We start from the raw sequence: 13,520 nt of genomic DNA, 5'->3' as shown, positions 1-13,520 counted from the left end.
CATGAAATATGAAAAATAGTTCATAAGCATATCTAAGAGAAAAGTGTCTAGACACACCAATGTAGGGTGGATATGAGTCTAAACTGCATGAAATATGAAAAATAGTTCATAAGCATATCTAAGAGAAAAGTGTCTAGACACATCAATGTAGGGTGGATATGTGTCTAAACTGCATGAACTATGAAAAATAATTCATAAGCATATCTGAGAGGAAAGTGTCTAGAAATGTTCACGCCTAGCCTGTTTGATGAAGCATTCAGGGTGATGTGTAATTGTACTAATCATCATCCCTTCACACACACGGTAGCAACTATGCCAAAGTACATACATTCATGCTGTAAATATATGATATTTTTCGGTTATCTGGTCGATTATTATAAGAGTCCTTTAATAAAAGTCAATGATGACATAGTAATAGTAGTTCTCGTTAAGTTCGACCTCTCTGGGAAGGCACATCAACCAGAGCAGACCTATAAAATTCTAAACACATGCATACACGCTATACGAGTATACAGGTGTTTTGAATACGTACGAACGTGTGTGATCTCGAGCAAGTGCTGGGGCACTTTACAACGCAGGTGTAACGTTGATGCGGATACGCTTCAGATCGTCGGTGCACTGGTTGTAAATCTCAGGCTTGGTTGAAGTCAAAAACAAAATCTGTCGCAAAGTCTTGTCGTTCTGTTCCAGTTCACCCATCTCGTTCAGAGCCATCATCGCAACACACGCAGCAAGTGTTGACGGGCGGAAGATCATGAAGTGTGATTCTATGGAATGAGAAGCAATTGGAGAGTAGGTCAGTGGTTGCCCCGTTCATAAATGACACTGAAAAATATTCGCCAAAGAAAATGTGAATATATATAGATAGATATATATATATATGTATGCCGATATCGAGAATTTGCAAAATGATGTCAAAAAGAAAATGACAGACAGCAGGATACAGCAGGATAACACTCAACAAGTCAACATACGGAGTAGCCGAACACACCCCACCGGATAAAAAAGTTTGCACACAAACCATGCATATTACTTAAATAATTTTAAGACTACAAAACAAGCATAAATCAAGAACAGCACAGCCATATATGAGACCTTGCTCGAAACTAACTTGGGAGCACAGGTACATCTCGCACTTCAAAACGGAACGCAAACGGAAGTGTCTACAGGTGGACTATGATGTGTACATATTCCTCTATACCTATACATAGCAACATTTTGAGTTCGAGATAGCGATTGTACAGTTTGCAGACTCGCTAACAGGTATAAATTGTTCAGATATCTCTGTAAATAGAATATGTATAGGCCCACAGTATTGTTCTGTCAAAAAATTTCAGTACATACCAAGTAAACACGAGTTGACGAGGTTCTCTCCTTCCTCGATCACCTTAGCGCGTGCACTTTCATTCTTCATCCCCACAAAGCGCATCAGCTGATGCAACACCACATGCGGGGTGACGGGATTCAAGTTCCAACTCAACTTTGTGATTATAAGCTTTTCCATCTTCTGCAGATCACACGCAGAGAACGAGTAGTTACCGGCAGGCACTAGATCATTATATGCGGGGTGTGTGTTCCAGGCCTCCTGTATCTTGGCAGCCAGCAGCAGAGATGTGGCGGCTATCAACTGCAGGTGAAGGGGTTTAACTTTGACCTGTAGTATAACACGTAATACAATTCAAACGTTAGTGATAAGATATAGGAATGTGACTCAACGTGTGCTACCGTAGCGACTACCAAAAGTAGAGCAAAGGAACCAAGAGCAGACAAATATAAAAGAGATTTCCAAAATATCATCTCGGGGAATATATTGAATAGCGGCAGGGAAGTATTGGAAGCATGACGGGCCTGAGTAAGACATATGGTACTGGGAGGACTCACAATTCAAGCACAAACAGACTTTGTAAAGACTTCGTGCGCGCCTATACGAAATGATGCGCCGAAGGTGAACCATACAAATGAACAGTGTTCAATACCTCGAAGGTTGTTCAGACATTGAAGAAAAACACATACAGATATTATACACATGCAGGGGCGATCTGATCTGAACACGAATTATTGAACATAAAGTCAAAATAAACTGTACACTCCTCGCATATATTGGAAACAACAACTAATCACAGAGTTTAGTATATGTGAAAACACACTCATATACACCTAAACCTGTTACATTAACGACACCGTATAAAATACCGACGGTAATACTTGAGCTTAATAAATATCGACAGCAGTCGCACGAATAGAGGCTATAAACAGTCGGTCGACCAAATTACTACACACGTATAGCCTGCGTTTCCAATACCACACATAAATCTTGGTCTGAGCAGTAGCGCGTTGCAATTTGTGCTACAATACACAACCACTTGAATATCCTACTACCAGAGCGCATGACCGACACTGAGCACAAAAAGACAACAGATACTCGATTGACAAGCATAATGAAAGCCTACTTACACGAACAGCCTGAACGCCAAATGTGATAGTTAACGAACAGATCAGGGAGAAAATCGCAACATGCAACATGTTAGCCGCCATAAAAATATGTTGGAAGGTATTTGTGGAGAAACAACGTACACGACATACAGGATAAGGAAACACGCAAGTGGAGATAGCAGTGCGTACCGAATACTTAGCACATGAAGGGGCGATTGTATGTTTGTACATACCTGACTCAGAAATCGGTCAAACAAGTTGACAGCAACAGCGAATGTTTCGTGCAAGTACTCGAAGTGCACGTTCAACTTGTACATCCATTCAACAATATCACGTCGCATGCCTTCCTCAATGTCCCCCTTTTGTACTCTTGTGAGGTACTGTGGGTTGGCTAGGAACTGTGTCTGCTTTTCACAGATGTTGAACAGCATTTTAGACCCTTCCGGTCTTGTAAGCTGTTCAAAACTGTCTACGGAAAGGTGCTTAAACTGCGAACTCAATCCGAATGTACTTGTGCGTGTGATCTTCAAAGGCTTGGAGTTGCATGATCGCAACTTTTCTTTGATCACAACTGTTTGTGTTCCAGTAGGCGAGAAACGGCGCCCAGGGGCAACCGCGGTACTTCCTACGGCCATTGTGATTAGTTTGTGTCTTGTATGTAAATGTATGTATGTGTATATCGTACCAATCCAGAACAAATAGTAGTTTTATACTTCTTGATATTATCGCTTTTAGATTATTGTGAAAGACTAAGGTATGCTGACCTCTATAACAGCATAGGGTGTGAGCTACAGATAGCTTGGCTTAGGATAGTTTCAGAAAGCAGTGTGCAAGTTCGTGGCGAACTGCAGGAAGAACTAAACGACGGCTACTCATCTCGTATATATGTAAAGAGTGCATAACCTATGACATGAAGGCTATGGATAATTCAATCATTTCGTTCATACACAATACGTACTCTTAGTACACAGTCGATGCTCTCACATCGTTCCCCTCATAGTAGGCAGTATACCGTGAAAGACCGTATAGTGAGTGAATGACAGTACCGAGAATGACTGATGAAGAGTCTGTGACTCTGCGAGTCAGTGTCCATACGTGCAAGACAGCCCGCCCCACGTCGGAGAGGCCTAGTATATAAATAGATTAACATTGAAAAGAGCGCATTGGTTTTTGTGTTTCGGTAAATACTTTCAGTACAGTAGATTGGCTATTTCCCACTATGCTCATGCGTGTGACTGGACGCCGGAGCACTGCATTTATTTTCGGAAAATTATACCCATAAACGACAGTATTGATTCGAATGTCGTAAACTATTTTTTCATTTTCCTACTTGGGCACCGATGATTGGATAAACCTACTTTAAGCGTGTTCGTATTGTTAGGGTTTAAAGTTACTTGAGTCATCAGATATTCGTAGGAAATTTGAATTCACACGCATGTGAGAATTTGAAGCATTTGTCGCAAAATAACATGATTCAAAAAAAACTTTTGTTTCGTTTGTTTTTTTCCTTTTGATTTGTTTATTTTTAAGAAAAGCAACTGTAATATTTATATTTATAGCGGCACAGCCGCATAGCCTCTATAAATAGAGGAGAATCAGATATCCCGATTCCCGAAGCGCCGACGGTCGCCGCTCCAGTGAGCCACTGGCCCGGCGTGTGGCACGCGCAAGGAAATAGTAAAAATAAGAAATTTATGGCGCGAAATGAAATCTATGTACAGTCTGTAATTCTGTATTTATGTATTTATTGCAGACTGAGCTCTGTGAGCAGTTTCCGTTAAATATATAGAGAGGTCAAAGTCAAATTCTGTGAAAAAAAACATTAAAAAAACCTAGCCTTGTTCTAACTATATTTACAAAAAAAAGTCCAGACAATAGACAAAAATTTGCGAGGGTTCCATCACTTTAAACGTTTAGCATGTTAGATATACGTTTTAATTTTTAAAAGGCCGAACGGATCGAGGTCTTCGAGGATGCGAATTGCGAGCCTTGCTCGAGGGTTCTCGATTTCTCGTCGATTTTCAAAGTCGTCTTTTGCTCCTCCTCTTGTGTATTTTGGTATCATATCGACTCACATCATCTGACATCTCACATCTGAATTCTGATGACTGATCTGCGATTGTGACCATTTGGTATTTATTATCAGACTCACAGGACACAGAGACCGAGGAGACTGGACTCACGGGAGATTAAGAAGTGGAATGTGTGGAGAGGCTGTCGCACAGTCGCTATTATTGCAACTTTTTTTTCAAATATTTCTCGATATATGTTTGGTACCAGCGCATAGCGTCATAGCCTTCTAACGTCTCATTGGAATGCGGTATGTGTTTAGTTCCACAAGATCAATACGAACGGCAACTATGAACAGCATTTTTCTATCGGCCAGTGTATGTGTGCAAGTTCGTACTCCGCTATAGCATATACCCACTAATAAATCTACACTGCGCGTTCGTGTTCGTGTCAGCTACGTCCATCACTACCCATTTGTGCTCTCGTTGTAGAGAACAGAATCCTGGTTTTCAGGGGACAGAATCAAGCATTTCAAAATAAATACAAGTTTGATGGATTCTCTCTTTACTGGACTATATCTCGCCAGCTTGTATAACAAAAACTTCAGAGAATGGACTGCCGTACTGAGGACTGTTGTACTGACACCTCTCATGCACTGTCACTGCCACTGCCAAATCTGTCAATCCAACTAAAATTGTCGACGTCGTTGTCGCTGCCCAATTCGACGTCGTTGTCACTGCCCGATACGTCGTCGTCGTCGTAGTGGTGATCTTCGCATGCAGACGTATGACGTCCTTCTTGTCCACTACAACTCCAGCAAAAGTTACACTGGCATTCACTACATATCATGTGATTGCACCCATCGATTTTCTCGATGTGGAAGGTGCAGCCGGGACACTGTTTCGTGTTCCTACGCAGATACTTTTTAGTGGCCCTGGACGGCGATCGATTTGCATCGTATTGCTGTTTAATCACAAATCACACATTATATTGTCAATGAGTTAAACTTGGTATCTCTATATTTTGCCCATTAGTTCTTTCGTGGGAATGCGATTTTACGATTGCTCACACCGGACTCACCTCGCAAGTAAGATCTTGATGCCAAGGCACATCATGAGTGAAACAAAGCTCGAACCCACACTCATGGCAAACCATTTGTGGACCGCTGCTGTTTTCTTGTATCTGCCCGGATCCGCACTCGGGCTGAATCCAAAACAAAGTACCATCCATTATTTTATGTATGAGAATCAGAAGGTGAGAAGGCCATGTATGAAAATCAATTTTAAAGTCGTGGCCTAGATGAGAGTTGCGCCTAAGAGTTACGCTGGTGTAATGTACCAGAATCTCGAAATAAAGTTAAGCAGGCGACTGAAGTATGTCGAGATCATTGATAGAGCGAGAATACAAAACAAAGGGTATTTATCTAATGGTAAATGCGATCTTGACCGGCACGTGATTCATGCTGCGAAAAATATCTTGAAAATCAAATCAAGATAATAAAATGGTTGGAAACCATCTTTGTCATCTAGCAACCAAGAAAAATCTAACGTCCGAATAGATAGCAAAACCTGATCACGTGTATGCCATCTCCAATTTGTGCAGTATACACACTCGAATATAATCTCACTTGCGTCACAGCCACAACCGTAAAAGCCAATCGTATACCGCTTTGCACCAGCGGAAATTTGCAGTGTTTTGTATGAATTGTTTGAACAACAAATCATCGTATCTATCGAAAAGGGGGCGTCGTGCAAATAGCTTGACATCTCCCAAGCTCAGGGAGGCACTGTCCACAGGGCATTGTATGCGAAGGTTTCCCATGAAGTCTATCTGCGTTTCAAGGTACTTATTCATGCACTCCGTGCAGATTTTTGATGTATGGTCACAGCTTGACCCCACCTGTAATTTTAAAAGTGGTGAAAAGAAAAACAAGATATGATGTACGCTGTGAGCATGGCTGTAGCCGTAGGAGAGATCATCATCTACTTATGCTAACTTACTTCTAAAGCTACATTTAACTCTACTCTTATGGGAACTAACCCCAATATACACTATTCGGAAGTACAATGCAGCCGTTCAAGGTAGATCGAGATAACTAGTCTACCACTTTTTTTTTGAGCAATTAGCTACAAAGCTGCAAAATTTATACTACTCGTGCAGCTTGACCTACCTCTGGATACTTTTCCAATTTAAGCTTGCTACAGCAGATAAAACACTCTCGTAGAACGAAGATACTTCTTTCTGCAGTGGGCTGTTTAGGCCGTCTTGTAGGTTTGGGTCGGTTTGAAGAGGGTCGTTTATCAACGTTAGCTTTCACTGAGCTCCTCACTGAACGCCCTATTACGGCACTTGGTATGTTTTCAGACATAGTAGTCGATTCTGTTAGGAAGAGTTTGTCTTATTTGGTTTGTGACCGCACTCTCGCACTCTCTGTGTTTATGTATATGTACAAAACACTATTCATTTGGAAAAAATGTCGAGGTAAAACACGGTCATACAAATACACCTGTCATTGATGAAGCAACGATACCTTCAATTGAAATGATATTGTCCACGATCGTCCCATACTGGATTTTTAAGCAAAATGTGCTCAAAATTGACAGTCCATGTTCTCTTATGATACCCGCAGGAATGATTAAATGAATACAAATGAGCTCCAGGGTGGACGATGCGACAATAAAAGGAGATTGTGGCATACTTCTCCGATGTACCTTCTGATCTGACATACAATATGTGACGCACGTATATGTATCACTATACAGAAGGTCGCGCCTCCGATGGGTGATACGAATTCCTTATCGATGAGAATACAGGTACCACGGATTGGCCGCTGCTTAGAACACATTATTGAAATTAATGTGACAAAAAAAAGCGATTGTGGAATACTTCTCCAATGCACCTTCTGACTTACGTAGCTAAAGGTGTCTCTCACCTTCATGTTTAACCATGTGGTATAGATTCGAGGAATTTGCCTTCATTATAGACAAATCTAAGTTTGTATTGCGAGGCCGTCTTCTACGAGGAATACTGACCGATTTAGTGGAGCTGTACTGCACATGAAGTGCATAAAGAAAATGGGTCCAGATTGTTCAACACACAATTCGAGGGGGGGGAGGGAAGGAGAAGTTCAATCCAAAATCCAAGATTAAACCATACGGAAAAAACGCTTTCAGTGCCCATGTCACAGGCACTGATTTATTGATTTTGGAAATATCGGATTGAGGGTCGTTTATTTCGAGATATGTAGCCTGCTAGTTTATTTGATCGAACCTCCTATTACTGCAAACGGGGGTTAGTATTTGAAGCAGATATTTTTAAGTTCACTGAAGAATTCCAACGAATGCTTTCCGCCTTCTCGGCCTACACCACTTGCCATTACGCCTCCGAATGGTACTCGTAAATCCCTGCAATCGTGAAGAGGACAAAATTTTTTTTATATGACTTGATGTGTATGTGTACAAATTTCACCACCGAAGAATCCTTCACGGAGAACGCCTGTATAGATAGAGTTGATAGATAACATGCGTTCGGGTATACAACATTGTCAAGCAATGGCACTAACATACCTATGCAACCAGGTGTTCACCCAGACCATTCCAGTGTGCATCTGCCTACTCACAGCATGCGCCTGCTTGAGATTAGATGTCCACAATGTCCCTGCGAGTCCGTATTTCACAGAGTTGTGTATATCTACCGCGTCAGCTGCGTCTTTGAATGTGTGAATAGTCACAACAGGACCGAATATCTCCTGAATAAATGGATGAGAGAAGATAAACAATAAATATAATTCTCGTATATATCCAGTGGAATACTGTCAACTACGGGTGTATGATCTGATATATAGTTAGCTACGAAACAGGGGGTGGTGAGTGGTAGAGAAATATACCAGCAATCAAGGTCGATTCCAATACCTGGAACAAACCCAGATAACACCCATCACACAGCCACTCATATTTAGCGTAGACGCGAAAACAAATAGAAAATAGTAATATATACAGTAGGTAATAATAAAATTTCACTTATAAAAGATAAACGCACCTCTGTCGCCACTCGGCTGGTGCGGGGGTCTAGGCCTGCGATAACGGTGGGTTTCAACCAGAACCCTTCCGCAAACTCCTCCTTCAGGTCAGGAATCACCCCACCTGTAAGAATTACTCCACCTGTGGCGTTGGAATGTAGATAGTTCATCTATGATTATCGTTTGAATAGCAAGCGTCTGGCAGCTACTGATATTAATGGAGGTGTAAAGATTTCACGAGCGGATGAATAAAGAGTAGCCTTTCTATCGCACCATCTCGTTCAAAAACGAGAGTGTCAGAGACTTGGAATCACAAGTCAATACATGACTCCACCAAGGGTGTAAAATCGATGCGAAGCCAAATTAACCCATCAGTTGCTAAGCTTTATCATCTGCTCGATTGCAATCACCCCACACACAAGTAGTCCTTACAAAGTGCACGCACCTACACTATATCTTCGGGCATGAACATACAGCCGATGAAAATAGATGTGAATGTATGCTTATCGAATACATATATCTGACTGCTATTTACACAAACGTACCCTCTTCCTTAGCGAGTTGTATGTAACTCCGTACTTTCTCCACATGTGCGCGTGAGCTCAGAGCACCCGTGGTAGTATCCTTATCCAGAGGCCTACCGATACGCAGTGCTTCGACCCCTTTCACAAAGTCTGTGACGAAGCGGTCGTATACACTCTCCTCTACTAGGATACGGCTGCAGCACAGGCACACCTGCAGGCGATGAGTGGAACGAGACATATTCAGACATGAGAGAACACCTTTAATGGACGTCGATGTGTATGAACTGCACCACAAGTGTACGCATAGATATATATAACAAAATGTCTAGGATTCAAATTAAGTACGGGTACATGCTAGCGCGCAGGAGATCGATTGCCCCAAGTATGTCATGATATTACGATCGCACAACTACATCTTAAAAAGGCTCACCTCTGAGCGAGGAAAAATAAGAAACATCCATATGCACGGACAGACAGATACACAAATGCACATGAAGGTATTTAAGCACAATTGAACATACCTGGCCGCTGTTAAGGAAGGAGCTGCGTACTGTAGTAGCGATCATGTTGTCCCAGTCGTCGTTCTCACAGTCCTATGTAGCACACAGTAGACCACACACATTAAAAATTATTGTTAGCGGTGACCAAAATGTGTACGGATGCATTAGCTAAATGGCATAGGACCTTTAGAGGCTCGTTTGTATAGTACGCGTGATATGTCAAAAGACATTGGGCTTTCCTATTCCAGAACAGAATAACACTCAGCGTTAGGCGCTTTGTAATATGTATTCCAGGAACACATCGATCAGTGGTATTAGGACAGTAACAAATTGTGACATGCCTTGAAGATGATGGCTGCGTTCTTTCCGCCGAGTTCCAGACTTAACTTTTTGAATTGAGGCGCAGCTGTTGCCGCTACCAATTTGCCGGTCGCTACAGGGGATTGGAAAAGGGGTAGATGCATGGGGATGAGCAACAGACCACACCACACCCTCAGATTGTGCGAGATACTGGTACGTACGTAAGACCTAGAGAAGATTATTCACCGATGATATAGTGGCTCAGCAGTCCATTCGCCAGCCAAATTTGTACACAGGTATTCGAATACCACTCACGTAGCAGCGGGGACATGACAAGAAAAATCGTGTTTTTAAATACTTCTCATGATTGCATCTGCTTGTACTTGCTATACATGCAATGCGTATGCAGCTTAGTACTCGACACCCCCAATATATCGATGTCACACGTATATATATATATATATATATATATATATATGCTCACCTGTTCCGCCTGTAAAGGAGACAAGCGACACATCCTCGTGTCCAACTAGCGGGCCACCACACTCCGCACCATAGCCGTGGACGAGATTGAACACGCCTGCAGGCAGTCCGACGGAATGGATTATCTGCGCCAGAGCGTTGGCGGTGAGAGGCGTCAGCTCGCTGGGTTTGGCAACGATCTGTCATCAGGTGTAGTGGACGTAAAAGGAATCGAGGGAGTACACGGTTATAAATAGAAGCAAAATGATTCGGTGCGGTCGCACTTGCAATCGGACTGAACGGACCCGCATCTACTATACGAGTGCGTATTTGTGGTTGGGGGTTGATGCTGGAAAAGTGCTTAGCTGATATGGCACTGTGTATAGATCTGGAGTACATATTTGCTGGCTTGCGACTATTGATCTACCGCGTAATCGGATCCAAACTGCAGATACAATCTCCATAACTTATATGCTACTATACCATCAGCATGCAATTGCAAAGATAAGCTATGATGGATAAAAGAATCAATTATATACATTTGCGCGTTAAGAGAGATATGTCATGAGATCGAATACTGAAAACCCCTCACCGACACACACACATGCATATCATTCTACGTATAAATACATGCACGCTCATATCGTACCGTGTTACCACATAGCAGGGCAGGAGCTACTTTCCAAGTGAGAAGGTACAAGGGAAGATTCCAGGGGGTGATGAGCGCTGCTACTCCCACAGGCGCCCTTTGGGTGATGTTCACGGCATCCGCCATTTCATGGCTCTGAGTCTCATCCCCGGTAGCAAACTATAGAAAGTTGAGATATATATTTGATGAGGTTGCCTGCGAATACGTATGTGTGCGTTCCAGTACATACATAACAGAGCGGTTTCAGGCGTGTGTATTCATACAGAAGTGCGCGGTAAACAAAACAACTTGGCGCTACGAGTCCTGAGAAACATACCGTGGCAATTGAAAGTAACTACTTCTAACGACAGTTTGTATTTATGTAATCGTGCGGGTGGATGCGCATTTCACTCATTATATCCCCTCATGTGAATACATGATCTCTGTGACCAGGACTCACGCAGCGTCAATAGATATGTCCACACACACACACATATATATATACATACATGCATATATATAAATATACAACAATCACACCTACCTCAGCAAAAAACTTGAAATTAAGTGCCGCTCTGGGAATCTCAACTTGCGATGTTAAACTGATTGGTTTACCACAGTCAAGCGTCTCCAACTCGGCCAGATGAGCTGCCTCTTTCTGGATCGCAGCACAGATTTTGTGCAGGTACTCTGCACGCACAGCCACGGGCGTTGCTTTCCACTCAGGATACGCGCTTTTAGCCGCAGCAACGGCTGCATATTAATTAATTCGAGACAGGAAATGTCTTAGACATGAGTTACGTTGTTAGGAGCTTGCGTTTGGCAATACTTGAAGTACGTAAATTTATCTTGTCAGCCATTTATATATTGCCTGAATCAACTTTGAACATATTGTCACGTGTAAACATGCGCTATATCGATGCATTCTCTCAATTAGACAGTAGGCAACTTTACCACAACATACCATTGTCAACGTCCGCCTGTTGGGATCGTGGTATACGTGCAATAACCGTTCCGGTGGCTGGACCGAAATCGTCTATGGTGTCGGCAGTAGATACAAAGTTGCCGTTTATGTAGTTCCGAACATCACCATCCGTTAAAACGGAATCTGAACTGCATTTAGTTGCCGTAGTCATTGTGAAATTTCCGTTGTCTAGAAATATAGTGAGCAAAAGTGATAAAAGTGATATAATGGGGTCAGGATTGGCAGCAAAAGAAAAGATCCTTATAAAGGGGTTTTCCCTGTAGACAGCCAGGTAAATTATATTCACGATTAGAAACGATGCGAAGTTACTGTACATTGCCGATTATGGTATATAATTCTGTCAGAAATAGAGTAATCAGCTCACATTACACCCTACACTGCATAGCACATTATTGGCCATTAAACTTACACATGATCATATACTGCACAAGCATAGGCACGTACATTTCAATGACGAGGTGTATATGGAAACGTATTTGCTGACCGAAGCCGGTAAAATGTGTATGCCAGTAGGTACAGCTTCATATATCCGTTTGTTAAGGCACAGACTGGTTCAGGCTTCATTGCCGTCCACAGGTAAATACAATTCAATAACTCGAGCTAATACGATAATCTACACTAACATACACCTATAAATCGCATATAATCCTAATCGAGTCGAGTGTAAAGCACTCCTAGTCTAATGTGTACCATACAAGAGCCTATAGGCACAAATGCGTGCTAATATGATCTATCAGCACGCATATATATCACACTCCGGCTATCACCACAACATATCGTTTTCTTAAGCACTATCGTAAGTCACCCGTGAAAATGGTCAGCACGGTTGTAGTTCAACCCAGATGTAGCCAAACGAAACGGGAAAACAAATCTCTTCGAATGATCGTGAGCAGAATCACTTGGCGATTCGTGAGAAAGAATCCAGTGACATAACACGCTATTGAGATCACATATGGAGTGATATTTACAGAGTACTGAAAAGACGCGAGTCTCACATGCGAGTTAAAAACTATTCCGAACCCATAACTTCCCAGTAGCTGCAACGTATGCAGCAGATTTTCTATTGTAAAATTCAATGGACATGGGACAGCAGAACACTTTGTGTATTTAGGACAACAAATTGTGGCAATCACTATTGAAAGCAACAAGCCCTTCTCAGAAAAAACCACGTTGCTTATATGAAGCGAGGTTATACGACTGTACGTGAGCGTGTAGCTTCAATAGGCACACCTAATAGGATCCGTTCCGAAGCGTCCGTGCTGAAGAGTGCCTAACAGGCAACCGGGACAAAATACGATCAAAAGCTTTTGTACATATGTACGCAAATAAATTTTCACTAATTTTTCGCACATATCTGTGGCAAAATAATGCAAAAAGGGATGACCGTGTTGTGACGTTCGTCTCAAATTTTATTGGTCGATTCGAGGAATAAACGAGGTATTTATGTGAACGGTTTGGTTCTAGAAACATTCTCACAGCCCTCTAAAATAATACAAGAGGGCTATTTTCACGGCCCTACATTTTGTTAATTTTAAGTCTTCTCTTTCTCTAGAGGTTCATGTTATTTTTGAACATTTGGTCTCTTGCGAGTTGCGTATTTAGTCGCCTCACTCGCGTGGCTGCGTGACCGGCTGACCGCTGTGAGACCGTGGTCAGTGGT

General features: G+C 42.2%; 3 protein-coding genes across 3 annotated transcripts; all 3 read right to left on the bottom strand.

Annotated features, from left to right (window-relative positions):
- Positions 1 to 54: 54 nt before the first annotated feature.
- Positions 55 to 3,376, bottom strand: SARC_09958 (hypothetical protein). Its single transcript, XM_014296010.1, has 3 exons — positions 2,667 to 3,376; positions 1,345 to 1,654; positions 55 to 767 (listed from the first exon to the last, which is right to left on the bottom strand). Exons 1-3 carry the CDS (start codon positions 3,066 to 3,068, stop codon positions 568 to 570), a joined length of 912 nt encoding a protein of 303 aa, XP_014151485.1. The 5' UTR covers positions 3,069 to 3,376; the 3' UTR covers positions 55 to 567.
- A 1,617-nt stretch (positions 3,377 to 4,993) lies between these two features.
- On the bottom strand, positions 4,994 to 5,707 carry SARC_09957 (hypothetical protein). The gene is made up of 2 exons (XM_014296009.1): positions 5,524 to 5,707; positions 4,994 to 5,406 (listed from the first exon to the last, which is right to left on the bottom strand). The coding sequence occupies exons 1-2, from the start codon at positions 5,671 to 5,673 to the stop codon at positions 5,092 to 5,094; spliced, it is 465 nt and encodes a 154-aa protein (XP_014151484.1). The 5' UTR covers positions 5,674 to 5,707; the 3' UTR covers positions 4,994 to 5,091.
- Positions 5,708 to 7,625: 1,918 nt separating this feature from the next.
- Positions 7,626 to 13,143, bottom strand: SARC_09956 (hypothetical protein). Its single transcript, XM_014296008.1, has 11 exons — positions 13,091 to 13,143; positions 11,840 to 12,028; positions 11,420 to 11,628; positions 10,897 to 11,055; positions 10,270 to 10,447; positions 9,827 to 9,918; positions 9,507 to 9,578; positions 9,007 to 9,196; positions 8,482 to 8,603; positions 8,010 to 8,191; positions 7,626 to 7,847 (listed from the first exon to the last, which is right to left on the bottom strand). The coding sequence occupies exons 2-11, from the start codon at positions 12,009 to 12,011 to the stop codon at positions 7,736 to 7,738; spliced, it is 1,488 nt and encodes a 495-aa protein (XP_014151483.1). The 5' UTR covers positions 12,012 to 12,028; positions 13,091 to 13,143; the 3' UTR covers positions 7,626 to 7,735.
- Positions 13,144 to 13,520: the final 377 nt, after the last annotated feature.

This window comes from Sphaeroforma arctica (genome assembly GCF_001186125.1).
Source record: "Sphaeroforma arctica JP610 unplaced genomic scaffold supercont1.1093, whole genome shotgun sequence".
Classification (NCBI taxonomy): domain Eukaryota; class Ichthyosporea; order Ichthyophonida; genus Sphaeroforma; species Sphaeroforma arctica.
The sequence above is the reverse complement of the archived record's forward strand: the minus strand, read 5'-3'. Positions and strand labels throughout refer to the sequence as shown.

Bases quoted from the DNA above. Each gene is read 5' to 3' on its own strand.
- SARC_09957 (XM_014296009.1), bottom strand. From the start codon at position 5,673: ATGGATGGTACTTTGTTTTGGATTCAGCCCGAGTGCGGATCCGGGCAG. The intron at 5,407-5,523 runs GTGAGTCCGGTG...GTGATTAAACAG, and splicing joins ATCAAGATCTTACTTGCGAG to CAATACGATGCAAATCGATC.
- SARC_09956 (XM_014296008.1), bottom strand. From the start codon at position 12,011: ATGACTACGGCAACTAAATGCAGTTCAGATTCCGTTTTAACGGATGGT. The intron at 11,056-11,419 runs GTAGGTGTGATT...AACTTTCTATAG, and splicing joins ATTTCAAGTTTTTTGCTGAG to TTTGCTACCGGGGATGAGAC. The intron at 7,848-8,009 runs GTATGTTAGTGC...TCACGATTGCAG, and splicing joins GTGAACACCTGGTTGCATAG to GGATTTACGAGTACCATTCG.
- SARC_09958 (XM_014296010.1), bottom strand. From the start codon at position 3,068: ATGGCCGTAGGAAGTACCGCGGTTGCCCCTGGGCGCCGTTTCTCGCCT. The intron at 1,655-2,666 runs GTATGTACAAAC...GTTATACTACAG, and splicing joins TTGACCGATTTCTGAGTCAG to GTCAAAGTTAAACCCCTTCA. The intron at 768-1,344 runs GTATGTACTGAA...CTCATTCCATAG, and splicing joins CGTCAACTCGTGTTTACTTG to AATCACACTTCATGATCTTC.